Source organism: Plecotus auritus (genome assembly GCF_963455305.1).
Source record: "Plecotus auritus genome assembly, chromosome: 10".
Lineage (NCBI taxonomy): Eukaryota > Metazoa > Chordata > Mammalia > Chiroptera > Vespertilionidae > Plecotus > Plecotus auritus.
In genome coordinates, this window is record NC_137785.1 from 46,277,818 (window position 1) to 46,304,880 (window position 27,063).

The window sequence follows — 27,063 nt, forward strand, 5'->3', positions numbered from 1 at the left end:
TGAAGAGGTTAAGTGGTAAGAGCAGTTGAGATATATGTCTGGAGAAGGAAAAAGGATTTGGGTAATGGCTAAAGGGCACTGAAGGATTTTTGGAAGTAGGATGCATACATTATAATTGAGGGGTAAGATTGGAGTGAAGACTTGACAAAGAAGGTATGGAGCAATAACCCAACGTCGCTGAAGACTGGTGACTGAAAACTCAATTAACATTCAGCCAAAATTGACCAGCATGAATTTATTATAGGCCAGATCTTGAAATGATAAAATCTCAGGTTTGAAAGGGAATTCAGAAATCATCCCATACCTCTCAGTTCGATTCAGCAATGAATTATTTGCTAGTGTATAATGTACCTTGCTTAGGGAAGTGGGGCAAGGATATTAAAGTAAACAAGACATAGACCTTTGGCTCCAAGTTATTCAATATGAAATGGGGATGCTTAAGCATCGGCCACTATAGCACAGCAGTTTTCAACAGGTGTGCCATAATAATCTTTAAAACATGCAATACCTGACTATTTAGTCATGGGCACTGACCTCTTTTCTCTTCGATTGTCAAATGAAAAAATGACAATAGCAAGCACAGCAATAACCATCGTGTGAATGAGTCAGAATTATACCTATTTTTTGTTGTTGTTGTCAGATCAGCAAAACATGTATTTTTTTGGTGTGCTGCAGAATTTTAGTGATTCGTTTATGCCTTGGGATGAAAAAGGTTGAAAATCACTGCTATAGCATAATGGTTAAGAAAGTGGCTCGGAGTCGGTTTGCCTGAGGGTTAATCTTGTTACAACCATTTACTAGGGATGATAGCTGTGTTTAATTGTCTTGAGTAGCTATCCCTTGACTGAAAATAATACCTATCTTTGGGCTTGTGATCATTAAATTAGGTTATCTGTATTGACTGACTTTTGTTGTTGTTGTTTATATTAGGCTGACTTTTAACAATGACAACATACACTGGCTTTACATTTAAACGTAAAAAAATAAAGCGCTAAGGCCTGGATGCTGAAACCTATTTCCTCAGGTATTTCCCCCTCTCACCACCAAGGTTTGGCCCCGCCCACAGCCCCCTGGGCGGCGCAATGCGCATGCGCACGGGCACAAGTAGCCGGAGCCTATTGGTGCCGGAGTGGCCGCCAGGAGGCGCCGCTCAGTTGCGGCTGTTCCTCCCGGCTCCCGAGGGCGGAGTGGGACGCAGGGGCGGGCGCAGGCGCGTTCGGGATTGTCTAGCCAAGATGGCGCCGGTGGAGCACGTTGTGGCGGATGCCGGGGCATTTCTGTGGGACGCGGCTCTGCAGGTACAGGGAGCTCGGGTGGAAGGGAGCAGGGTGTGGGCTGGCGGCCCGTGCGGGAGCGATGAGCTGGGCCGGTCTCCGTGCAGGACATTGGGAAGAACATCTACACCATCCGGGATGTGGTCAGCGAGATTCGGGACAAGGCCACGCGCCGGCGACTCGCCGTCCTGCCCTACGAGCTGCGTTTCAAAGAGCCCTTCCCGGAATACGTGCGGCTGGGTGAGTGCCTCTGCCCGGCGTCCATGGCGAAGCCGGGTCCGGGGTGCAGATGGGGCCGGCTCCGGTGCGAGTTGGGTCGGGCTCCTTGATCAGCAGCTGATTTAGAAACCGCAGGTTCTCTGGAGGTCGTGGTAGAAAAATGCTTCTTGAGTCTGGGGTCAGCGGGGTCTTGCCAGTTACTAGCTGTCTGCCCTGCGTGTGTCACTCAGACTCTCTAGGCCTCGATCGCCTCGTCTGTAAAATGGGAGTAATAATAGTACCCGCCTCAGAGGTTGCGGGAAGCGTTAAAGAGCACTCCGTCACTCCCATAGCGTCTAGTGCTTGGCAATCATTCGGTGAATTTGGATTAAAAATAAAAGAACCTGAATTTCTTACTCTTGCCCGTTTCTTTTCAGTAGATCAGAGTGATCTTTGTTTTGGAAATTGAGGCCAGGCTCAACTCAGAAGAAAAGGGAGGGATGGCTTTGGGCTTTACCTTAGTCCTGAAAGAAAACGAAACAGTTACCACTTGGCTTGGGAGTCAGCATTGATCTCTTCTTAGGGATTGAAGTCCTAAGTGAAAAGTCCTAAGTGATTGGAAGTGTTTTTAGGGTTTAGAGGCTGATAATGGAAATGTTTGCTACGCTATTAGTTTGTGACTTCTGTAGCTTTTCCCACCAACTTACTGTGAAAGCTTTGAGGAGTTACTTCATCTTTCTGAAGAAATACTAATAGTACTTAATAGGATTTGGTTGAAGGATGACATGAAAAGCTTGTAACACAGTGCCTAGTGTGGGATACATAGTAAATGCCCAGTGAAATTGCTGCTGTTAATTGGTATCTGCTTTTTAGGAAATGATATAGTTACTGTTCCATGTGGCAGTGTAGCACCAGACCTCTTTCTGTTAATATGTCAGAAAATTTTATTGTACATGTTTATTGTTGATGTCTCAGGAGATAACAATAACAGCTGATATTTACAATGTGGTAAACATAGGGGGGTATTTGGTTTTTTTTAATACACAAAAACTCCCATATTTATTACAAAGCAACCAATAATTTTTTTTTCCATCATGGACTACAACAGATATTGGTCGGGTTAACTTCCCGTCCCATTTTGGAATCTGGTCATCCATTCTATTAATCTCAATTGTTAAACATCAAAGAATTTTAGAACTGGGAGAGAAGAGACCTTCCATTCTGACCTAATACCTAAACTCATCATTTGCAAATATCATGCCTTTCTATTAACTTTGATCTCCCATTCCTTCATTTGTACTCAGTAAGGCTATCACAGTAAACTTAACTGGCGTGAATCTTGGTGGTAGAGAATATAGATGTCAGCTATGATTAGAAAAAAAGATGAGGAAATAGAAATAGTCTTGAGAGGTTTTTCTTGACATATTGACCCTAAGTTCTTTTCGTTATCTTTGTCTGTGGTCATAGGACTTTTTGCCTCTAAATGAAGTTGAGCATCTTTTGTTTACAGTGACTGAGTTTTCAAAGAAAACTGGAGACTATCCCAGCCTCTCTGCCACAGACATCCAAGTACTGGCACTTACCTACCAGCTGGAGGCAGAGTGTGTTGGGGTGTCACACTTAAAACAAGAACCTGAAAAGGTAAATCGGGAGGACTGTTGGGTTTTTTTGTTTTGTTTTGTTTTAATGTTTTTATTATGGGGAGTATCAGATACACAAAAGTAGAGGGAATGGTATAATGGACTCCGGGTCCCTATCATTCTGCTTCCACGGTTATCAACTTACGATCTGTCTGTTTTCATTTCTACTGACCCCACCCCTTTTGAACTTAGACATCATATTTCACTGATAGGTGTTTCCTGGTGTGTCTCTTTTAAAAAATAACCACAAAACCATCATTATTATATGGTTATATTAAATATTATTATGTTAAAATTCTAATATTTCCCTAGTCTTAATCAAAATAACCAGTTAGCATTCACATTTCCCAATTTTGTAAAAACAGTTTATTTGTTTGGATCAGGTTCCAAATAAAGGTCAAACATTGCAGTTAGCAAATGTGTGTAAGTCTTTTGATTTGTAGGTTCTTGGAAGATTGGTTAAATTTGAAAAATGCAGAAAGTGTGAAAATAAGCAACATGCTCACTTTTTTTAAACTAGAAATAATTTTTTCAGAAGCAAGAATACTAGGTGCTTGTTTTTTGTAGTTTTTTTAAACCCTGATACCAAAATTCTGGGTTCCTGTTGTGCTTTTAGGGACTTGGCCACCTTGGCTAGGTTGAAGAGACCAATCTATTTGTGCCTGGGCCCTATTGGCTGTTTCAAGGTCAGACAATTTGGGGAGCCAGATAATTAACCGTATAATAATGAATTTCAAATAGTGTTGACAGAGAATTGCTTGCTCTCCTCTGCCTTAAGTCATCAAAACCACAGTGGGCTCACGTTCCTATACTTGCTAGAACTGTCCTCAGCTTGTTTTCATGTAGGTTTAGAGTCCTGCACTCCAGAAAATCTAAAAAACAGCGATGCCTGAACTACAGACTTGTGCGTGTCATTGGAATGTTTTGGGCAGGGGTGGGAGGGGGCGGAGGTTTGAATGGAATAGTTGTACTGACTCTGTGACTGGTACCTGGGTTTCTCTTTGGCATCCACCAATTTCTCAATCTTAGAAATTGCCTTTTCCTGCAGCCTTTTGGGCAGGACTTACATATTTTGTATCAGAAGCTTTAAAACAGCCTATCTTTTCACTAAGAGCAATTCACTCTTAGGCATTTATCCTGATGATGTAACCAAAGATACTTTTGAGTTACCCTGCCGTGGTGGCTCAGTGATTGAGCGCCGACCTAGGAACCAGGTCACGGTTTGGTTCCCAGTCAGGGCATATGCCTAAGTTGTAGGCTCAATCCCCAATTGGGCAGAAGGCAGCTGATCAATGATTCTCTCACAGCATCCTATCTAATAAAGAGGTAATATGCAAATTGACCGTCACTCCAACACACACGATGGCCTGCAGGGGAGGACAGTTAGGGGTGACCAGGCCGGCAGAGGAGGGCAGTTAGGGGTGACTGGGCTGGCAGGGGAGGGCAGTTAGGGCAACCAGGCTGGCAAGGGAGGGAAGTTAGGGGTGACCGGGCCAGCAGGGGAGGACAGTTAGGGGCAATCAGGCCGGCAGGGGAGCAGTTAGGTGTCGATCAGGCTGGCAGGGGAGTGGTTAGGGGATGATCAGGCTGGCAGGCAGAAGCAGTTAGGAGCAATCAGGCAGGCAGGCAGGCAAGCAGTTGGGAGCTAGCAGTCCTGGATTTTGAGAGGGATGTCCGACTGCCCCTTTAGGCCCGATCCCTGTAAACTGGCAGTAGGACATCCCCTGAATGGTCCCAGATTGGAGAGGGTGCAGGCTGGGCTGAGGGACACCTCCACCCCACCCCACCCAACCCCGCCCCCATGCATGAATTTCGTGCATCGGGCCTCTAGTTGATATATAAAAAGATATATAAAAGCAAACAAAACAAAGATACTTTTGAGTTTATGGATGATGATATTCATTACAGCTTTATGTATAAGGACAAAAAAAGAAATGTCCCAAAGTGGTTATTTGGTAGTGGAATCACTGAGTAATTATTCAGTCATGTGCCGCATAGTGACATCTCAGTCGGTGATGAACCACAGGTACGACGGTGTATACCATATAGCCTAAGTGTGGAATAGGCTAGGCCATCCAGGTTCCTGTGATGTTGGCACAATGAGGAAACTGCCCAGTGACGCATTTTCCAGAATGTGTCCTTGTCTTTAAATGGCACGTGACTGTGTGTATTTATATTTTCTGGTTCTTTTTCTCTTTTTTTAATTTTTATTTATTGGTTTGAGAGAGAGAGAGAGAAACATAGATTTGTTGTTCCACATATTTATGCATTCATTGGTTGATTCTTGTGTGTACCCTAACTGGGATCAAACTCACAACCTTGGGGTATTGGGATGATGCTCTAACCAACTGAACTACCTGGCCAGAGCTCCAGTTTTTTAAACATTGAATATCTTTTACTTCAGTAACCAAGGGAAAATGTTGTTTTCTCTTTTAATTACTCTTCCATGTTGAATTTTCAAACTGTATTTCTTTGTTTAGAGCTGTCACTTTTTTCTTTTTAAAGGTTAAAGTGAGCTCATCGATTCAGCACCCCGAAACTCCTCTACACATTTCTGGTTTCCATCTGCCCTCAAAGGTAATTCCTTAGACAAGTCATGCTCAGCATGCCCTTTCTGCCACAAGTCGTATCTCCACAAATTAACTGTTTACACTGAACCAAATTTACCTAGACTAATATTGTAGTTTGTCCCGCCCTGTCTGGTCTGACTTGTATGTCTTACCGAGTATATCACATCGTATGTAGCCCTCACAATGTTCAGGTTTTAAAATTACTATTCTTTTAACCTCAGCCTAAACCCCCACGAGAAGCAGTGGAACATGAACACGCAGCCGGTGAGCCGGAGGACCTGGAATTCAGTTCCTTCATGTTCTGGAGAAACCCTTTGCCTAATATTGATCGTGATCTGCAGGAGCTGCTGGTAAGGCCCTGATTACTACCTCCTCCTGGTGACAGTACACTAGCTTCTGCTGCTCCTCCGGGCTGGGAGTTGGTGAATTCTGTTACGTTTCAGATTGACGAAGGCGAGGATGTTCCAAGTGAGGAGGAAGAGAATGGGTTTGAAGAAAGGAAAGATGAAGATAGTGATGATGATGGGGGGTGGATAACCCCCAGCAACATCAAGCAGATCCAGCGGGATTTTGAACAGTGCACCGTCCCGAAGGATGTGCGGGTCGGCTGTGTGACTACAGACTTCGCCATGCAGGTGGGGAATGGGCATCAGTTCTCAGCTTAGTGTCATAACTGTCCCTCTGAGGTTTGGGGGTCTGTACAGAGTTATTGTTTAATGGTTCTAGAAACTTTGCCTGTGTTCAGTAATTTTTAGTTTGCTTGGAGGCTAGAGAATCATAACATGACGGAATGTTGATAGGATATTAAATTTTTTTTTAAAGAATAGTTTTTTATTTTTAGAGAGAGAAAAACATCGATATGAGAACAAAACATCAATTGGCTGCCTCCTGCATACCCCGTACTGGGGATCGAGCCCGAAAACCAGGCATGTACCCCGACCAGGAATCGAACTGGCAACCTTTCGGTGCACGGGACGATGCCCAGCCAACTAAGCCACATAAGCCAGGGCTGAGACATTAAACTTCAATGTTTCCTATTCATAATCTGTTGGTGCTTTTCTTTTACACAGTGTTCTTTGCTCAGTTAAGTACTCGGGGCAAGTATAGAGGGTTTCCAGGCCAGAATGAGTATATTTGCTCTGACAAAATGAATGTCTGTTAAGAGGGATTGCTGAGCACAGATGCCAGCTCTTGAGGCAATTCTGGGTCCTTGCCCTACTTTCCTTGAGAGCCACCCTCAGCTTGCTTTTCCTTAGCAGAAGTCCTTTAGGGCCCAACCAAGGTTTGTGAAGTTCCTTCAACTCTCATTATACAGGCGTTAAAAGAAAACTGAGTTGTGCTCCGAGTTCAGTCTGCTTTAACTTGTTGGTTGCAGAATGTTCTGCTTCAGATGGGGCTGCACGTGCTGGCGGTGAACGGCATGCTGATCCGGGAGGCCCGGAGCTACATCTTGCGCTGCCACGGCTGTTTCCGGTAAGGAGCTGATCATCGAACCCGTGCCCTCTGCCGAACACTCTCCTCTCTTCCTGTCCCTTCTACGAACTTCCTGAAGGAGAGCCTTGCCTTGCATACCTCATTCATACGTATACCTCATCCCACCAGGCACTGAAACCCCTGGGACAGAGACGGCCAGTGGCCGCCCACCTGAGAAATCGAGGGAGGTGTTTTTAGTCCTTATTTTAGTGGCATAGGATTTAGGGTGTGGGTTCTGGAGCAGAGCCCTCCTTATTTGGTGATAAGTACTGAAATACTTACTGATGGAATGATGCCAGAGATTTTTTTGGAAATACGTAAGTGAGAGGTCCATCTTTGGGGCTTTAGTGGATAGAAAAGCAAGGTCTTGAGGTCTGTCCTGAACACCCACACCTTCACCCATAGCAGCTTATATGGTGTGTCCTCTATAATTAGTTAGTAAATTACTGGCACCTCCAGAACCACCTCCTGGCTTAATGCCAGGCTCACATTTGGGGACACAGTATTTTAGAGCTGTAATGATCCGCCCCTTGAGAAAGCACGGTGATGTTAAGAGCATTGAATCTGGAGCCAGACTCCCTGGGTTTTATCTGCCCTATGAGCTGTCATCTTGAAAGCTACCTTACCTTACCCCCTTCGGTAAATTGAAGACAGTAGCAACCTTACAGGGTTGGTTTAATGTGAAACTTGTAGACTAATGCCTGACACGGCTCAGTAAGGGTTTGTTATTAAAGTAACAATATGCTCAGTTTTCATTGCGTCGTTTCCCTTCGCCTCTGAGAAATGCAGCTGCAGTTTGGTTATGGCGCCAGCATAGGGCCGGGGGGCCTTGGTCTAGGACGTTTACAGTGCTTTGGGGGTCTGTACAGAGATATTGTTTAGACTCCCCATTTCTTATCGTTCCCTCCTCCTCTTGAGTCCTGTGGCTCATCTTGTGCTCTGGGGACAGGGTTTGCTGCCTGTGGCTCCAGTCCGAGCGTCTGCTTTTATGTCTCCAGGACAACCTCTGACATGAGCCGAGTGTTCTGTTCACACTGTGGAAACAAGACCCTGAAGAAAGTGTCTGTGACTGTCAGCGACGACGGAACCCTGCGGATGCACTTTTCCCGCAACCCCAAGGTGCTGAATCCGCGGGGCCTCCGGGTGAGTGGCGTGTCTCTCAGCCTCCAACGGCAGCGCCTAAGGCTGGGAAAGCGAGACCTCTTAGCACCGGCATCAAAACGAACAGAGGACAAAAAATCCTCGTGGTTTCTGCAGGATAGATACTGAAAGCCTGTAATCAATGCAGATTCGGGGGGTGGGGAGATGAGGTTTTTGAGGAGCTGTCAGTTTAACGAGAAATAGCCAGTAATTCCAGGCAGTGAGTGATAAGGGTCAAATGCGTGTGGGGCCACAAGAGGGCGGTCATTTACAGCATAGTGGGTAGATTTGTGCAAGTGGTGGGGGTTGGGCAGGATTTCCAGAAGCTCGGTGGACCAGGGAGGAAGATGTATTTACATGCTCGGCACAGAAGAGAGGCCGGCCGGATACACGCAGCCATGTGTTTGTTCTAAGGAATCGAGAGAGAAGGGAGGAGAGACAAAGGACTACGAGAGTGTAGCCAGCCCGGCACTGAGTTCTCCAAGTGTGGCCACTGCCTCTAATGCGGGAGAAGAAATTTTTCTTTTACTTTGTATTTCAAAATCATTTTAGATGTATAGAAAAGTTGCAAAAATAACACAAATAATTCCCACCCACCCTTCACTTAGATTTCACAAAGATTTTAATCTTTGAGACCATATTCCAACTTTGCCACAGATTTCCTGTAAAGTTGTCATTAGAGATAAGTAACTTTCAGAAAGATACTCTTAATACTGTGTAAATACTGTTTCTCATCCAACTTTAACTCCTGGTTAAAGTTACCCGAATCAGTTTTTACAGTGATGGTTGCCAAATGGTGATTTTCTAACTCCATCATTCTTTCTACATTTGCTGGCATTCTGCTGTACAGAGGAATTTCCCCTCTTAATGTATTCATTTATGTGAGTGTGATCTGTGGACTTTTGTTTTAGTCTTCGGGCTGTGATCCATCACCATCCTAGATGCTCACACTGTTTATAGAGGCCCTTCAGCCTGGCTTCTGGTCCCAATTATTTGAACATTTTTCACTTTCCGGCACAGCAAGATGTTCTGACTCTTACTCAGCCCTTGCCCTGGAATCGGCCATTTCTCTGAGCAGCTCTGGGTCATCTTTATGAAGAAAGGGTTTTAGAAGCAAATATCTGGACATCGTTGTGCTCATTGTCCTAGGGTGGCCTCTCTGTCCAGGTCGACAGAGACAGTGAATATATACGTGTATATAAATACACGTATTAAAAATTGAATTTATAACTTCAGTTTGAACTGAACACTACAGAGTTCAGCCCCTCATCTGTGAGTTGAGGTGAGAATGAAGTGGGAAGATACATGTCATGTGCTTAGCGTGTAGCAGGCGGTGAATGAGACTCCATTGATGTCATCCGCCTGCATCCAGAGCTGTCAGATAAGCTGACGTTAACAGGATCTGACTTGTATGAATATGGATCACCGTCCTCCTAATGGCCTTCCTTCTTCTTCTTTGCAGTATTCACTTCCCACTCCCAAAGGGGGCAAATACGCCGTCAACCCTCATCTGACTGAGGACCAGCGCTTCCCTCAGCTGCGACTCTCCCGCAAGGCCCGGCAGAAAACGGATGTGTTTGCCCCTGACTATGTAGCGGGGGTATCTCCCTTTGCAGAGAACGACATCTCCAGCCGCTCAGCTACCCTGCAGGTCCGAGACAACACTTTGGGGGCCGGGAGGAGACGGTTGAATCCCAATGCTTCCAGAAAGAAGTTTGTGAAGAAAAGGTGAAGTGCAAGTTCCACAGTCCAACTGGACAGCTGCTGCAGGTGCCAGGTTCTGGGATCTCATTTCCATCTTGCATCTGGATGGAAAGAACAGGCCCGGCTCCTGCCTGCTTCCCATGACTCCTGTGGAGGGTGGGCTGGGTCTGCAGTTGGCCTGGGCCATGCCTGGGCCTAGAGCACCCAGAGCTGGGGCTCCTGCCACGTGGAGGGGGTTTGCTGAAAACAGAACCGTACCCTGGAGCGAATCTTCACCCTCGAAAGAAGGAAACTTCTAAGTGATAATGTTTTTTCTAATAAATGTGGTTGTAAACTATACATTTTCATTAAATAGGCCAAATTTTTCTCCTTAAGTAATTTGAAGACTAACTCTTGAGGTATACACCAAGATCAAGCATTTAGATTTATCTTTTTGGGGAAGAAATATACTAAGTTTGTTAAAATAAAACTAAGTGTGACCATTTTCTCTCTCTTTTTTGTTTTACTTTAAAGCATTTCAGTCATTCCGGAAAGTTGAGTGTTGTGAACTCCCATAGGGCCTTTCACCGAGATTCCCCCATTGTTAGCATTTCTTCTCATTTGCTCTTTATCTTTCTATGCACACAAGTACAAAGTATCTCCTAGGAAAGGGTGTTCTTTTATGTAACCAGAGTACAATGATCAAGTTTCAGAAATTTGATACATTATTATTTAATAACAATTCACATTTTACTATGTTGTCCCCAATACTGTCCTAACATTTCCCCTCAGTTCTCAAGTTTCTCAGCCTTCGTCTTTAGTGAAATTGAGATTTTTAAATAATACAAGACAGGGTTTTTAATGTCCCTCCATTTGGGTTTGGCAGATTGTTTCCTCAGTGGGATTGAGATTTTCACTTTGGGCAGGAATGCCACCTGAGTGGTAATTAGGTCCTCAGTGCATTGCACTGAGTGATGTTAACTCTGACTACTTGGCAAAATGAACCCACTGAGTCCCGAGATTTCTTTTTAGTTCTTATATTGATAGTATATACACAAAGTGCTATCCTCAAAAGTTCCTTAAATTCAATTTTTTCCTTTAGGGTACTCTTATCCATTTGGTATATAGTTAACTTGTTAATTATTTTGCTTAAAATTCAATTTAAGATTTTTCTTTTTTTAAATCCTCACTCAAGGATATGTTTTTATTGATAAGAGAGACAGAAAACATCAGTTAGTTGCCTCCTGCACATGTCCCAACCAGGGATCAAACCCACAACACTCCAACTGAGCCACCTTGCCAGGGCAATGTCCTTTTTTTTTTTTTTTTAATATTTTTATTGATTTCAGAGAGAAGCATCAATGATGAGAGAGCATTGATTGGCTGCCTCCTGCACACCCCGCACTGGAGATTGAGCCCACAACCCAGGCATGTGCCCTTGACCAGATTCAAGCCCGAGACCCTTCAGTCCACAGGCTGATGCTCTATCCACTGAGCCAAACCAGCTAGGGCCTGTTTTTTAAAATATGAAAACATACAGTTCCAAAAGTCAAAAGTATCCTATATAATAAAAGGCTAATATGCAAATCAACCAAACAGTAGAACAACTGGTTGCTATGATGCACACTGACCACCAGGGGGCAGACACTCAACACAGGAGCTGCCCCCTGGTGGTCAGTGCACTCCCATGAGGAGCGCCGCTCAGCCAAAGCAGGGCTCATGGCTGGCGAGTGCAGCAGCGGTGATGGGAGCCTCTCCTGCCTCCACGGCAGCGCTAAGGATGTCCCTGGGGGAGTGGGCCTAAGCTGTCAGTCGGACATCCCCTGAGGGCTCCCAGACTGTGAGAGGGTGCAGGCTGAGCTGAGGGACCCCCACCCCAAGTGTACGAATTTCGTGCACTGGGCCGCTTGTGTGTGTGTGTGTGTGTGTGTATGTATGTGTGTATGTGTGTGTGTGTGTGTGTGTGTGTGTGTGTGTGTATATATATATATATATATATATATATATATATATATATATATAAAAGGCTAAGCTATTGTTTGACCAACCGGCCTGTATATATGACACACACTGACCACCAGGGGGCAGGAGCTGCTGAGCTGCGGTGACCTGGCAGCGGTGGTTCTCGAGTGACACACCCTGGAACCAGAGAGGAGGGAGCCCGATTCCATGTGCATGAATCCGTGCACCAGGCCACTAGTATAAAGACAAAAAGGATGCTAGAGCTAGATGCCATTTCCTCCCCTCCTTTAACCTCTATAATTTCATTTGTTTCTGATTTAGAATTATGTTTTCTTTTACAAATAAAAGTGTTCATTACATTTCCTTTTTTCTCCCACTAAAGGTAGTAAACTATATTTTTTCCCGCTGGAAATCTCTCCATATCAGTTCTTAGAGACCTACCTTACTCTCTTTACCAGCTGCCTAGTACTTGGCTGTGAAAAGCTACCAATTCAAGCACTTAACCATATTACAGGGTCTATGTTAAGTACTTCGTCTACGTTAGCCTGTTTAATCCATAGAACATCGTGATGAGCCACCAGGACTGCTATCTCCAGCTGTCTTGAGCTACAAGAGGTTAAGTGTCTTGCTCAAAATCACGCAGCCTCAGTCTCTAGGCCAAGTTTTCAACTTAACCCATCTGTGCTTTTATGCAACAAATTTACTAGTCAACGATCATAGAAAATGGGCTGAACACTTTGTGTTTCCCCTCACCCACCGTCCTTGTTAAACTCATACTTGGGCGCCACAATTGCACTAGCTAAGTGTCTAGAGAGAATTTCCAGAAGGAAAAGGTAGAATGCAGGCATCTCCTTGAGTTAAGAAGCCACAGCGCTGGGAGACCAGGATGGCTAGGATTCACAGGACAGGATATTGGAGAGGAGAGAGCATTGCAGACAGCTTGCTCTAAAGGTCTGCACGGGGATCCCTTGAGTCCTCAGCTAAGTTTTGAGAAACACATCATATAAAGAGCTTCCCGAAGCTGGAGAAAGAAATACCCCCAAAAAAGCAGAGAAAAGACTCCTTGGAGTTCACACAAGGCCAGGAATAGCTCAGGTTCCCACTGAGCAGAGTGGAAAATTTCTTAACTCAGAGGCATATGGCGGGTACTCAGGAGTGGGAACCAATTACCTCTGGACCAAAGGCTGCTGCTCTGCTCCTGCCCACAAAGCAGGACACACAGCGAAGTCCCGCATACGGGCGTGTGCTTTGTGCAGTAGTGACTGTGGTCTTGAGACAAGAGGGCAGGGCAGGATGGGGTTTACAGTGGAAGAATCTTTTCTCCCCTAATCCCAAGGACCTGTTCCCTGCAGGGATCCTTGGCTGGTAGTCATGGGAACCACAGAAGACAACAGATGCCCAGGTCCCCAGACAGGCCTGAGCGTGGCTCTGAGCTATTGTAGTGATTCTGTCACCCACAGCTCAGAGAAAAGCAAGAGAGCTTTGGGGACTTCTTGTGCACAAAAAGCAACCAGACATGTGGGCGCAGGACCTTAGCAGGTGACTAATGAGGCTGTTTGTGTTCTTTCGGGAAGGGGGTGGGCGGGGCGCTCCGCTCCTGAGGATTCTCCTACCCCTGCTCTTTGTTTCTAGATAATGAAGGCTGTCAGCAGAGCTTCCTACAGCTCTAGGTGCTGGCCTGCTCCCTGGGGACTAGGGGGAGGCCTTGAGGACTGTTTTCAGTTGACACACAACGCCTGGGACATACATACCCCTCTTGGCACAGAGGCCTGCTCAGATAAGACCATGGAAAATGGACAATCTTAAACTGACAGCAAATAAAAGCTGGAGGGACCTTTAAGGCAATGCAGCCCAAACCCATTTTTTTTTTCCCAAAACCAGATTTTTAAAGTTGAGGCAACCAAGGCTCAGAGAGACCATTAGCAGTTGACCTGGAGCTAGACTCAAGAATTCTGATAGCAAGTAGCAGCTGGGAGCTGGCTCTGGAGTCCGAGGGCCTGAGTTCAAATTCTGAACTACACCATTGACTAGCGATGTAGCCACGACAAGTCACACAACTACTTGGTGTAAAATAATTTTATTCCTTACCTCACATCATCCTCAAAAACTATTTCAAAGTGGATCAAAAACCTAAATATAAGAGCTAAGACTATAAAACTCTTAAAAGAAGCCATAGCTTCATGACCTTAAGTTAGGTAAGCTAGACTCCATAAAAATTTAAAATGTATATGATTCCAAAGGCACCATTGAGAAAGTGAAAAGACAACCCAAAGCACCGGAGAAAATATTTGTAAATTGTATATCTGATAAGGAACTCTACAAAGAACTCTTACAACCCAATAAAAAGACAACCCAATTTAAAAATGTGCAAAGGATTTGAATAAACATTTCTCCAAAGAAATAGATAAATGGTCAGCAATCACATGAAAAGATGTTCAGCATGAATAGTCACGAGGGAAATGCAACTGAAAACCACAATGAGATACCACTTCGCACACATAGGATGGCCACATAAATAAGACAGACGATAAAGACTGCTGGTGGGGAGCCTGGGCAGATGTGGCTCAGTTGGTTGAGCATCGTCCATCCCCTGCATGGATGGGGGTGGAGGGGTTGCGGTGGGGGGTGGGGGGGACTGGTCAGGGTATATGCCCAGGTTGTGGGTTCAATCCCTAGTCAGGGTGTGTACAGGAGGCAACCAATCAATGTTTACTTTTCTCTCTCTCCCTCTCCCTTCCTCTCTCTCTAAAATCAATAAAAATGTATCTTTTTTGCCTGGCTGGTGTGGCTCAGTGGTTGAGCGTTGACCTATGAACCAGGAGGTTGCGGTTGGATTCTCGGTCAGGGCACAAGCCCAGGTTGCTGGCTCGATCCCCAGTGTGGGCTGTGCAGGAGGTGGCCGATCAATGGGAATAACCAGGAGACATCTGTAATTCAAAAGTCACTTCCTTTGACAGATCCCTCGCTAAGAGTAAGTGCAAATGAGGCTATGATCAGGAGCCTGTCCTTAACTCTTGAAAATATTGCCGTCAACTGTAATTGAAAAATTAAAAAATGATTTTAAAAATAGGTAAAAAAATAAAGAAAAGCCCTAACTGGTTTGGCTCAGTGGATAGAGCATCTGCCTGCGGGCTGAAGGGTCCCAGGTTTGATTCCGGTCAAGGGCATGTACCTTGGTTGCGTGCACATACCCAGTAGGGGGTGTGCAGGAGGCAGCTGATCGATGTTTCTCTCTCATCGATGTTTCTAACTTTCTATCCCTCTCCCTTCCTCTCCATAAAAAGTCAATAAAATATATTTTAAAGAAAATATTGCCGAATCTGCTGCTAAAGCAATAGCTGCCCCGCAAAATCCCTAGACTCTGTGGCCAAAGTTGTTCTCGATACTAGGAGAGCCCCTGCTTATCTGTTAGGGGAGCAATGGCCAACTTGCTGCCCTTGGACGGACGGACACTTCCTGGGAAGGCTGAGACTGAACTACAGAAGATCACTGAATAAGCCCGTTGGTGTTAAAACAGTGACGCCTCCAGTGGAGTCTTTGACTTATTTAATTCAGGTTGCTTTGGGTCTTGAGAGCCATAGCTTCAAAGTGCATTCCAGACATGGACAATTCATTACCCTGCTTGTAATAATCATACTATTTCCTTGGTGTGCTGTATCCTCTCAAGTTTTAAATATACATGTGTAGCCACTAACCGCCAAGCAAGTGATCTCCCTAAGACTAGAACGTCAGAAAAGGATCAAAGAGAATGACTTAGAGAATGTGAGCCCCATGTTGTGACCTGTAAATGCCACACCTGTAAAATACCAGACTTTGAGAATTCCAGAGCATCCACTGGATGTAGCGCTAAAGGCTTCCATTTTTTATCACCTCTCTCAGGCCGGGAGTCTGATAAAAAGGGTGGAATTGTTAAAAACAAGACCATAGGCCCTAACTAGAATCACTTATGCCAAGCCTCACATCACCAAATCCAGGCTTAATGAGAGTTCGGACTTTCCCAGAAATGGAATCTTAAACTCTTAAGCCTGTCAATCAAGAATTGCCTGATCTGGCCCTAACCAGTTTGGCCTGCGGACTGAAGGGTCCCAGGTTCGATTCTGGTCAAGGGCATGTACCTTGGTTGCGGGCACATCCCCAGTAGGAGGTGTGCAGGAGGCAGCTGATCGATGTTTCTCTCTCATCGATGTTTCTAACTCTCTATCCCTTTCCCTTTCTCTCTGTAAAAAAAAAAAATCAATAAAATATATTAAAAAAAAAAAGAATTGCCTGATCCGCCCTGCTTATGTGACCTGCCTGGTAGACCCCTGCCAAAGGAAGCTAACTTTGTAATAACCAGCTGGCGTTTTTGCCTCATCTAACTTCCTTGTTCCCGCTCCCTTCTGCCTAAAAAAAGCCTTTGGTTTTGTACAGCTCCAGTGAACTCCTTTACATCTGCCAGCCTGGATGCTGACTGACGCATAAATTGTTGTGTAAAGCCAATAAGATCTTTAACATTTACTCAGTTTTTAACAACATAATCAGAATGAACTGATTTCTCCTTTTGCTTTAGAGTCAGCATGACTTGGCACTATTACCTAATCCTGCCTTTTTAACATTTGTATATTTTGTCCAGCATGACTTTTCCAGCAAATTGGTTTTGGAAAACATAATATTAAAGCCGTGGTTGGCAAACTGCGGCTCGCGAGCTACATGCGGCTCTTTGGCCCCTTGAGTGTGGCTCTTCCACAAAATACCACGGCCTGGGCGAGTCTATTTTGAAGCAGTGGCGTTAGAAGAAGTTTAAGTTTAAAAAATTTGGCTCTCAAAAGAAATTTCAATCATTGTACTGTTGATATTTGGCTCTGTTGACTAATGAGTTTGCCGACCACTGCATTAAAGGATTCTTTATTCTGATTCTTGAGCTTTCTGACACTCCCTTCAATTGTGCCCCCAGGTACCTCTCCCTAAGGACCCTGCGCACTCCCCACCGCCGTCCCCGCGATGAAATTTATTTATCATTAGTAATTTTTCGGATCGCTACACTTTGAAGTTCTATTTCTTTTCCCTTCACCTTTTGACAGTATGTCTCCTCTCTGTTCTGGAGGATGAAGACTCTAAGATAATTTGAATTTTGCAGATACAACTTTTTACTCTGTTCTGTTCAGTTACACCAAGTGGGGGGGGGGGGGGGCGCTTAGTTCCCGGATTATGAGGGGCACACACAGCTCCAAGTGCAGCATCCGGGCCTCGCAAAGGAAGAAACGCTTTCTCCGCAGCAAGCATCCCAGGCGGCCTCAGATTTGTACGCCTTTGCCCTCAATACCCAAACCCCAAGTCACAGTGAGTCAGCGAATCTGAAGCTGAAGGGCCGCGGTCGCGCGCACCTCCCTTTCGGCTCCCCAATCCAGGCGCCGGGGCAGTTTCCCTCGGGACAGAGGCCAGAAGGCGCGCCCACCGAGCCCGGGGCGCCGCCAGGAACATCCTGCCGTGTCCCAAGGCGGTGGCAGGACTGTGGCCAGATAGGCACACCTCCCACTCCCACCCAGACCCAGGAGACCCTCTCACCTCCCACCCCCAGGGCACCCTTCTTCCAGGTCCCGAGGTCCCTCCTCCAGGCTCCAGACGCCCCTTTCCTTCCTGGAACCCCAGCCTCCGCGAGCTCCGCCCTGCACCCCAGGGCCCCGCCTTTGCTGGGTACCTGGCCCGAGTGGCCGGGCTGGGCCAGGCCAGATATCAAGCAGCCTCAGCGCGGCTGGCAGCACCCCCAAGCCTCCCGAGACCCTGCCGCAGCCACCAGCCCCGCCGCTCAGCGCACCGTGGAGCCATGGCTGGTGAGTGCCCCGCGGAGCCCGCAGCGCCCGCCCCGCTCCTCGGCTGGAGACGGAGGGGCTCGGCCCCGAGTTCTCTTTCTTGACTCAGAACTGGAGAAGTGAAGGCCTTAGGGTCCTGGGATGAGCCCTGACCAGACGCCGGGCGAGGGGAGCTCCTGTTTCTGTGCCACCCACCCCCGTAAATTCGGGTGGGCGTTTCGGGAAGTCGACCCCCTACCGAGGTCTGCAGATGAACCAGGGCAGGGAGAGGCGTCCGCCAGGGTGTCCTCAGCGGTGTTAGCCGTGCTCGCTTCCGTCAGCAGAACGGCGTGCGGGCGGCCGACATTACACTACAGGCGCTGGTCGTGTCCCACGAGACTCAGTCCCCACAGCAGCCCCTTCTGAAGCCTTTGTCCTCGGCCGGCCCTGAAGCTCACCGCTTCCCCGTGGAACTTTGTCCCTTGCTTCTCCTATGAGGCTAATGCAAACTGGCTGTTTGTCTAGGTGTTTTATCATCTCTCTTTGGGTGAATTCTTCTTTTCTTTCTTTCTTTTTTTTTTTTTTTTTTTACTTTTTTATTTTAGAGAGAGAGGTGGAGCGAGAGAGAGAAAGAGGGAGAGAGAGAGAACATTCATTTGTTGTTCCACTTATTTATGCACGCACTGGTTGATTCTTGTATGTGCCCTGACCAGGATCCAAGTTAGGCATATGGGGATGACACTCTAAGCAAATGAGCTACCTGGCCAGGGCAGCTGTATTTCTTGCAAACATATCCTTCCTGTTTGTGTCTTTTCTTTGTTTTTGTTTTTGTGTTTTATGGTAATAGGCATGTCTATAGCTAAAGCAAGGCATAGATCTCCTGACTTTCTCCTTTTCTGGGAAGCAGCTTTATGATTTACTACTTAGGAAATGCTTGTTAATATTGATAAGAAGTAAATAATGTGTATATTGATAACAAGTAAGCCAAGGGAATAAAAACGGACAAAGCAGTGTTCAGCAAACACTTTGCATGTGACTAATGCAAAGGTAGACCGCAAAGAAAAGGGGAGTCAGCGCTTAAGGTACTCACCTTTCTCCCAGGAGTGTTCAGTCCACGAGTTGATAAGGAAGGCGGTGGGGGCAACTTCAGAAATTCCATTTTCCCAGGCCTTTCAAAGCAGATAAATCACTCTCATAGCATTTAAATCCTCATCAAACTTATATCCCACCACATCAGGGCTTATAGAGTCGGACATGCCAGGACCAAGCTGGGAGACCCTCTTTTTTGGCGTTCAGAGGCCTGAAGCGCACACCTGGCTGAATTTAACCTCATAGGCGCCGCCTATGCAGGTGTGGCTCATAATGAAAGCAGGCAGAGAACTGAAGGCTTAAATGTGCTTTTCTAGTTCATTTTCTTCAAACAAGACAAAACAGTTGCAGGTGCTTTCTCTCCGAGCTCCACCCACGGTCGCCCCTGTTAAGCATTAGCAAGATATGAGACAGGGGCACCAATGTAGGAGAAATGGTGGTGGTGAACTTCCTGTCCCGGGTACTCCTCCCTGCTCCCTCCACATTGTAGCATGGATTCATTTATGTCTCTACACTTGTAAATTATTCCAGCTTCCCCACGTACTATGTAAATTCGGGTAATAACTCGCTTTACTTTTCTGTATGCATCGGTTTTCTCATCCATAATATGGGGATACTAATTGTATCTTCCTCTGAGGGTTACCGTGATAATGGAAAAAAGAGTGCAAAGCACTTAGAGCAGTGCGGAGCACAAAATAAGCAGCCTTATTGCAAAAGTAAATAATGCTTATTCTAACAACTTCACTAATACAGATGTGGCCAAGAAAAAGTTCCTCTTTCCCCTCGACCCCTTTGTCATCTCTTATCTAAGAAAACTATTAATAGTTTCGTATGATCATTCCACTCTTTTTCCCCTCATACCAATATAGTGCAAATCTACCTGCATGTACAGGGTGTCTCCAAAAATGTATACACACATTTTGAATAACTATAAAGGCAGTATTTATTAAAATACTAGGGGCCCAGTGCACGAATTCGTGCACTTTGAAAGGAACTGTGGGCCATGAGGCTGAGGTGGGCACAGGGGCGGGTCTCGTCCCATCCTCCGCGCCCCCGGCCCCTGCCCCCACCCGGCCCCTCCCGCCGCAGGCCCCCCTCCCCCGGTCCCGTCTGCTGGCAGCCCCACTCCTGCCGCCGCTCCCATGCGCTGCCAGTGCCAGCCCCAATTGCTCTGCACCATCAGCGGGTGTGAGCTGCAGCTGCTGCCCTGACCGCCCCTCAGGAGCAGGGGGAGGTGGAGAAGCCCTCAGGGGCAATTGGGGCGGCAGCCGCTGCTTGCACCTGCTGACCTGCTGACGGCGCTGAGTGATCGGGACTGGCGCTGCCGGCAGCGGGTGCAAACGAGGTCGGTGCCGGCAGTGGGTGTGAGTGGTGGCTCTGGCGCCAACAGCGGATGCAAGCGGGGCCAGCGCCGGCTGCAGGTGCAAGCACCCTGCGGGACCACAGCACATGGGAGCAAAGAATTTTCAGTAACCCCCAAAGGCTCACTCCGATGACAGCCATCAGCGCCCCGCCGTGTCTGGCGTCCCCGCTCATCTGCTCCACCATCCCGCTGCAGCTGATGTCAGCCATGTTTTGTGCTCTGCTGCCTGCTGCCGACGCCCGCCATGTTCCACGCACGCCCCCTGGTGGTCAGCGCACGTCATAGTGACCGGTTGTCCGGTTTTTCCATCGTTCAGTCTATTTGCATATTAGGGTTTTATATATAGAGATATTTCATTTCCATTTAACAGGTGTCAGCTGTTAAACTGTGTTACATTTTTTGGGGACAACCTATATGTAGTTTCTTTCTTTTTTAAAAAATAAAAATGGATTCATATTCACTTCATTTTATCAGTTAATATATCCTGGATATCTTTCTGGGTCCCTGTATATATAGTAATTAACTCATTCTTTTTTTTTTTCTTCTTTAACATAATTTTGATTTCAGAGAGGAAAGGAGAGAGAAAGAGAGAACATCAATGATGAGAGGAAAGGAGAGAGAGAGGACATCATTGATTGGCTGCCTCCTGCATGGCCCTACCGGGGATCAAGCCCGAAACCTGGGTATGTGCCCTTAACTGAACTTGAACCCGGGACCCTTCAGTCCACAGGCTGATGCTCTATCTACTGAGCCAAACCAGCTAGGGCTCATTCCAGTTAACAGCATAATATTCTGTAGAATGCATATACCATAATTTATTTAAATGCTCCCCCCAAAATAGAAAATAGGGTTATTTCTGATTTTTGCCAATGGAAAGAATGGCACAGTACACATCCTTGTTCCTGTGTCCTGATGCTTTCAGTCTGGAGAACAGAGTCCCTGAGGTTGGAGGGCTAGATCAAAGGTTTATGTGCCTTTAAAATTTTAAGAGCTTCAACCTGATGACTTCCTTAAAGGCCGAGGCCATTGATATTCCCGCTGGAAATGTGCCAGTGTTCCTGCAATCTTGATAGCCCTCGATGTTGCTTGCCCTAAGTTGTTTTGACAATCCATCAGGCTGGTAACTCATTTTTTACCATATGCTTTGGGTGTGTCAAAATAGGCAGAAAAGCATTGATTGTACTGGCTCACTCAGAGAGGACATCCTTCAACTACGCCATGAAGGAAGCGGCTGTAGAGGCTCTGAAGAGGAAAGGATGGGAAGTCACTGTGTCGGACCTGTACGCCATGAACTTCAATCCCGTCATCTCCAGAAAGGACATTACAGGTAGGAGCCGCTCCCCCTTTAGTTAGGTCTTTGTGGAACTTCCTGCCCGTGGGTTCTCTGGTCCCACCTTGGCCCCAAGGCCTCACCCCCTCTTTCTCCTCTCTGCAGGTAAACTGAAGGACCCCGAGAACTTTAAGTATCCTGCCGAGTCTGCTCTAGCTTATAAAGAAGGCCGTCTGAGCCCAGATATTGTGGCTGAACAAAAGAAGCTGGAAGCTGCAGACCTTGCGATTTTTCAGGTGTGGTAGGACATCAGAAGGGTGTCGGGACACTTGAATTCTTTCTTTTAAATCCTCACCTGAGGATATGTTTTTTATAAATTTGAGAGAGAGGAATTGGGGAGAGGAGGGAGGGAGAGAGAAAAAGAAAAACATTGATCAGTTGCCTCCCTGTGCAAGTTGTCACCCCAAAATAGCAACATACTAAAGGGCAATGTAAGCACTGTGTGTTTATTGTAACAGTTTCCTGACAGATGACAGGAAAAGTCTAGTTCTAGAGAAATCAGTGTACTATGTATGATAGCCTTTCAACATGGGAATAACGTGTCCTGGGAAGGAGGGCTTTAATTCATATCACTTCTCCAAAAACAACTTGAGGGAGAGTCAATTCTTAAAACCCTGCAAGCCAACCACGTCTATTTTCAACTCTGACTGCAGCACATCCAAGGGAAGCTAATCTACTTGCCTAGACACCCTACCTATCCGTTCTTCCTAAAAGCTGCAGAGCTGGTCCCTGTCAGTGGGAGAGTCATAAATGTAAGACTAGGAAACCCTGCTAGAGATCATTCAAGCCCCACCTTTTATAGATGAAGCAAATGAAATTTAGAGGTGGTCTGGGGTTTGTGTGGCATAGGTAAGGCATCACGTGTGTGACGGATTCAGGGTGAGAACACAACTCACTTTCAATCCGGTGTCCTTTCTGTTCTAAAACCCTATTTCCTTAGCCCCTTTTCTGTAGGTCAGCAATCCTTCAAAGAGAGCGCTAGCAATTCCTACAAATTCCTTCTGTGTCCTAGATTTTTTCCATGTGGGCTTGTTCCATTGCCATTGCCTTTAAATCATGAGTCAAGGAAAAGAAATACTGATATAGTTCTTGCTCTGCTTTTATCAGGACAAAAGTCCCAACAAGACTTTCTCCTGGAAATTCCCTGGTAAACCTTTGTCACACTGATCATTTGTTTGCAAATCTGAGTGGTTCTGTTTATTCTAACTGATAGGATTTTACATTTGTGAGCACAAGGTACATGCTTCATTAAAAATAAATTATTGACTTCAGAGAGGAAGGGAGAGGGACAGAGAGATAGAAACATCAATGATGAGAGAGAATCATTGATTGGCTGCCTCCTTCCTGCCCCCTTCTGGGGGCGGGGGGAGGTCGAGCCCGCAACCCAGGCCTGTGTCCTTGGCTGGAATCAAACCTGGGACCCTTTAGGCCACAGGCCGACGCTCTATCCACTGAGCCAAACCAGCTAGGGCTGCTTCATATTTTTGCTGCCAAACCTTTAAAACAAGCACTTGAGAAATATTAGGTATCACACGTTGGTCTGGAGTCCTTGCTGTCTAAACTGCATTGCAAACATGATTTCATAGAAACAAATATTTGCATGTGGCCTTCTTCAGACCTACCCAACATTTGTACCTTTAGGTAGAAACTGGAGTGTCAGGCTGACTGACAAAAGGTGATTCTTGTCTCTAAATGCACTGTCCCCTCCAGAAGGAATGATATGGGCCTGAAGAAAGGTTCGCCCTCAGTGAGGACCCGAGCCTTCTTCTGTGCTGGGGCTGTCCCGACCTGACCTTTGTCATTTCTTCCACAGTTCCCACTGCAGTGGTTTGGAGTCCCTGCCATCCTGAAAGGCTGGTTTGAGCGAGTGCTCATCGGGGAGTTTGCTTACACATACGCTGCCATGTATGACAAGGGACCTTTCCGGGTAGGTGGATGGTTCTGTTTTTTCTAACAGCTGGGTGCTGGGGAGATTCGGTCCTGAGGCAGAGTTTCGAGCACAATTAGATGCTACAGTCCGGCTCCAAGTCCCTTAGGAAGAGATGCGTAATTAAGTTTTAACAGACATTTTGACATAATGTGTAGGATTTGTTTTAAAATACCCCAGGGAAAAGAGAGGTAAGGGGATGAGATAAAACTAGATTGGCGATCTGCCGAGGGTTGAAGCTGGGTGGTAGATGCATCATTATACAGTTGACCCTTGAACAACATGGGTTTGAACTACACAGATCCACTTATATGCGGATTTTTTCCCCAATAAATATTATAAATGTATTTTCTCTTCCTTATGTTTTCTTAATGACATTTTATTTTCTCTAGCTTACTTTAAGAATACAGTATAAATACATGTAACATACAAAATATGTGTTAATCCACTGTTCCCATTGGTAAAGCTTCCAGTCAGCAGGAGGCTATTAGTGGTCACCTTTTTTTTTTTTTTTAATATATTTTATTGATTTTTTTTTTTTAAAATATATTTTATTGATTTTTTACAGAGAGGAAAGGAGAGGGATAGAGAGTTAGAAACATCGATGAGAGAGAAACATCAATCAGCTGCCTCTTGCACACCCCCTACTGGGGATGTGCCCGCAACCAAGGTACATGCCCTTGACCGGAATCGAACCTGGGACCTTTCAGTCCGCAGGCTGACGCTCTATCCACTGAGCCAAACGGCTAGGGCTAGTGGTCACGTTTTTGGTCAGGCAAAGTATTATGTAGATTTCTGACGGTGTGGGGCAGTACCCCTGACCCCTGCATTGTTCAAGGGTCAGTTGTACTATTTTCTTTCTGTTTGAAACGTTCCATAGTAAAAATAAATAGTCTGTCTTCATTTTTCAGAGATGCAAATACTACACAAGAAGCATTTTGAGACCTTCTAGATTACATGCCTAGATCTGTGCCTAGCACTGTAGGGAGACAGAATAAAACAGTAAACAAATAACTCCTAGGCACCAGCAGTCAACACTGATTTTGCATTTTCATGACAATCTCCCCGGATCTGCCACACCCAGGAGTACGGAACCTTGGCTTGCCCCTGCTCACATGTCTGTCTGTGGTACCGCCTTCCAGACAGGTACTTCTGCAGAGTCATACTGAGTGGCTCAGAGGAGTCAGCGTATGAAGTAACATCAACAGCAGATGGGCAGCTGTGTGTGTCCTCCCTGGGGCTGTTTCATTAGCTCCCTGTCGCCAAGGAGATGCTCAGGGTGATGCCTTTTCTTTACAGAATAAGAAGGCAGTGCTGTCCTTCACCACTGGTGGCAGCGACTCCATGTACTCTCTGCAGGGAGTCCACGGGGACATGAATATCATTCTCTGGCCAATTCAGGTACCTCATTTTCAGTGAACCTTCTGGGGGATTACCTAATTGAGCTTTCTATGGGGTCCAGATCCTCAAGATAACAACTGAAAACAGACCTGAGGTGAAAGCATAGTAATGGTTCAGAACTACAGGGAGCTTCCTTTTAAGACTTACCTGTCTCCCCAGGCCCCTGTGCTTACAGAAAAACCCGTGTGCACGTGTTCACACACCTCTCCTAACCGAGCACTAGTGCAGCCACATGGTCTGATTCTCTCCAGAGGACTGACAACTCTCCAGTCTTCCTACCCTTCTCCAAGAATAGTCTCACAGACTATTAGAGTGCCCTCCACCCCAATTTAAGAAATGCTTTAGTTCAGTGAATAACACTGAAGTCTGAAGTATGCTTTTTGGTGGTCACTGGGCTCTCAAGATAATCTCTTCTAAGGAAGAGGGGTGGAGAGAAGAGCAAATGAGGTGGCCACCTATAATGTTGGAGAGTTAATATTACTATTGGAGAATGGATGATAAGCACCATTTGTTAAGATTCATCTAGTTCTATGGAGAGGCAGGAAGCAGCAGGCAGGGAGCGGCTGCCAAGCAGCTGCAACTCTCCCTTATGGAACAGAACTTCCGACCTTCTGGCAGAGGATCCTAGGCTGGCACAGGTCCAAGGTTTTATTCACACGCAGAAAAGCACAGCTGAAGAGGCTAAAAGAGGTAACAGGCAGCTAGGTCTGGGAGCAGAAGGTCAGAGAATCCAGTTCTGAACTGCTTCTGCAGGGTGCCTCCGCCTCCACGTCAGTGTCTTACTGGAAAGCCCAGATAAACCTTTGTGGTTTGTAGATGGTGCAGACTGTCCGGGGTTTGTAGTGACTCACCTTTGTGCTTTGTGTATCCCCAGAGTGGCACTCTGCATTTCTGTGGCTTCCAGGTCTTAGAACCTCAACTGACATACAGTATTGGGCACATTCCCGCAGATGCCCGACTTCAGGTCCTGGAAGGATGGAAGAAACGCCTGGAGAATATCTGGGATGAGACTCCACTATATTTTGCTCCAAGTAGTTTCTTTGACCTAAACTTCCAGGCAGGATTCTTATTGAAAAAGGAGGTCCAGGAAGAGCAGAAAGCTAAGAAGTGTGGCCTTTCTGTGGGCCATCACTTGGGCAAGTCCATCCCGACTGACAACCAGATCAAGGCCAGAAAATAAGACTCACAAAGGCTTGATTTCCTTCTAAAATGCAGCCAAGTCTAGGTTTCCTGTTCAGGCTTCCTTTAGTTTTTAAGATTTGTGTGTGCTTTTCTTTTTCCACGAGGAATGAATGTAAGAGAGATTAGACTATTCATACATTTTTCGATAGTTTTTTTTAAACATAACTGATTTTTACAATTGCTATCATGGCAAAATTTGATTAGGCTCAAGAGGACATTTAAAATATAAAGCAGGGCAAAGGTATAGAAAGGTGCTAGAAAGTATTCTTTAAGGTCCTGTATACAATTTAATCCTTCTCTTAGGGACACACTTTTAGGGTTAAATCTGGCTATAAAACATCCAACTCTTCAATGATCTATTTTTCTTTTAATTATCTCTCTGTGGTTTGCAGCAAAAGGGAATTGCCCAGAGAAAGCAATGACTGAATCTGTCAGACCTAAGGGACTTGTTTAGTTAATAATCTGTATTTGTTTGTGATATACATTGGTTTTAATTACTACATAGTGACTGATAAGCCTAATCTGAGTGTTTCTCTTCCTTTAACTTCCATTGTTTGTATACAGTACTCCCAGGTACCTTGAGATGAAAAGCTAATAAAAGTCTCCTTTGCCTCAATCTTCTAATTTCATGCCTGCAGAGATAAAACAACACATCTGTGTACTACAATTTCCCACAATGAATGAATTCAAAAAAGGAAAGAGTGCCCCAATTCTTAAAAATATCGTTCTACAAACACTGCTGTATATGTGATCTATAAAACCACGTGGAAAGTTTTTTCCTATATCATTGCTAAACTGATGACTTTCCGTTTAAGGATGTATTTTGGTCACATGACTTTTGGGATAAAATTGTAAGCCTGTGTTTCATTTTACTTTGGTGAACAATTTTGGCACAATATTCTAATTTCACATTGAAATTGTTAAGTGTAGCGCCACACAGTTGGTATAATTCAAGTAGAGTATGATGAAAGACTGCCCTCTTGTGGTGCATGGCAAGAAAACAACAAAGGATGCAAAACAAGGTGGCCTGAAACTGGGACCAGCTGCATACCTGCCACGGAGA

General features: G+C 45.7%; 2 protein-coding genes across 3 annotated transcripts; both read left to right on the top strand.

The window, feature by feature from the left end:
• Positions 1 to 1,137: 1,137 nt before the first annotated feature.
• Positions 1,138 to 10,481, top strand: NOB1 (NIN1 (RPN12) binding protein 1 homolog). Of its 2 annotated transcripts, none has more exons than XM_080644952.1 (9): positions 1,138 to 1,298; positions 1,382 to 1,514; positions 2,983 to 3,113; positions 5,618 to 5,689; positions 5,904 to 6,032; positions 6,126 to 6,317; positions 7,058 to 7,155; positions 8,154 to 8,298; positions 9,758 to 10,481. In XM_080644952.1, the coding sequence occupies exons 1-9, from the start codon at positions 1,236 to 1,238 to the stop codon at positions 10,025 to 10,027; spliced, it is 1,233 nt and encodes a 410-aa protein (XP_080501078.1). In that variant the 5' UTR covers positions 1,138 to 1,235; the 3' UTR covers positions 10,028 to 10,481. The 2 variants fall into 2 exon arrangements, with proteins under 2 accessions (XP_080501078.1, XP_080501077.1); XM_080644951.1 differs by having other exon boundaries at positions 1,160 to 1,298; positions 2,940 to 3,113.
• Positions 10,482 to 17,141: 6,660 nt separating this feature from the next.
• Positions 17,142 to 26,616, top strand: NQO1 (NAD(P)H quinone dehydrogenase 1). Its single transcript, XM_080645818.1, has 6 exons — positions 17,142 to 17,750; positions 21,323 to 21,487; positions 21,596 to 21,726; positions 23,304 to 23,417; positions 24,717 to 24,818; positions 25,693 to 26,616. Exons 1-6 carry the CDS (start codon positions 17,744 to 17,746, stop codon positions 25,996 to 25,998), a joined length of 825 nt encoding a protein of 274 aa, XP_080501944.1. The 5' UTR covers positions 17,142 to 17,743; the 3' UTR covers positions 25,999 to 26,616.
• The last annotated feature ends 447 nt before the right edge of the window (positions 26,617 to 27,063 follow it).

Excerpts from the sequence above, each read along its gene's own strand:
- NQO1 (XM_080645818.1), top strand. Across the intron at positions 21,727-23,303 it reads CAGACCTTGCGATTTTTCAG|TTCCCACTGCAGTGGTTTGG; the intron begins GTGTGGTAGGAC and ends TTTCTTCCACAG. Across the intron at positions 23,418-24,716 it reads ATGACAAGGGACCTTTCCGG|AATAAGAAGGCAGTGCTGTC; the intron begins GTAGGTGGATGG and ends TTTTCTTTACAG.
- NOB1 (XM_080644951.1), top strand. The coding sequence starts at position 1,264 with ATGCCGGGGCATTTCTGTGGGACGCGGCTCTGCAG. Across the intron at positions 1,299-1,381 it reads TGTGGGACGCGGCTCTGCAG|GACATTGGGAAGAACATCTA; the intron begins GTACAGGGAGCT and ends GTCTCCGTGCAG. Across the intron at positions 6,318-7,057 it reads CTACAGACTTCGCCATGCAG|AATGTTCTGCTTCAGATGGG; the intron begins GTGGGGAATGGG and ends TGTTGGTTGCAG.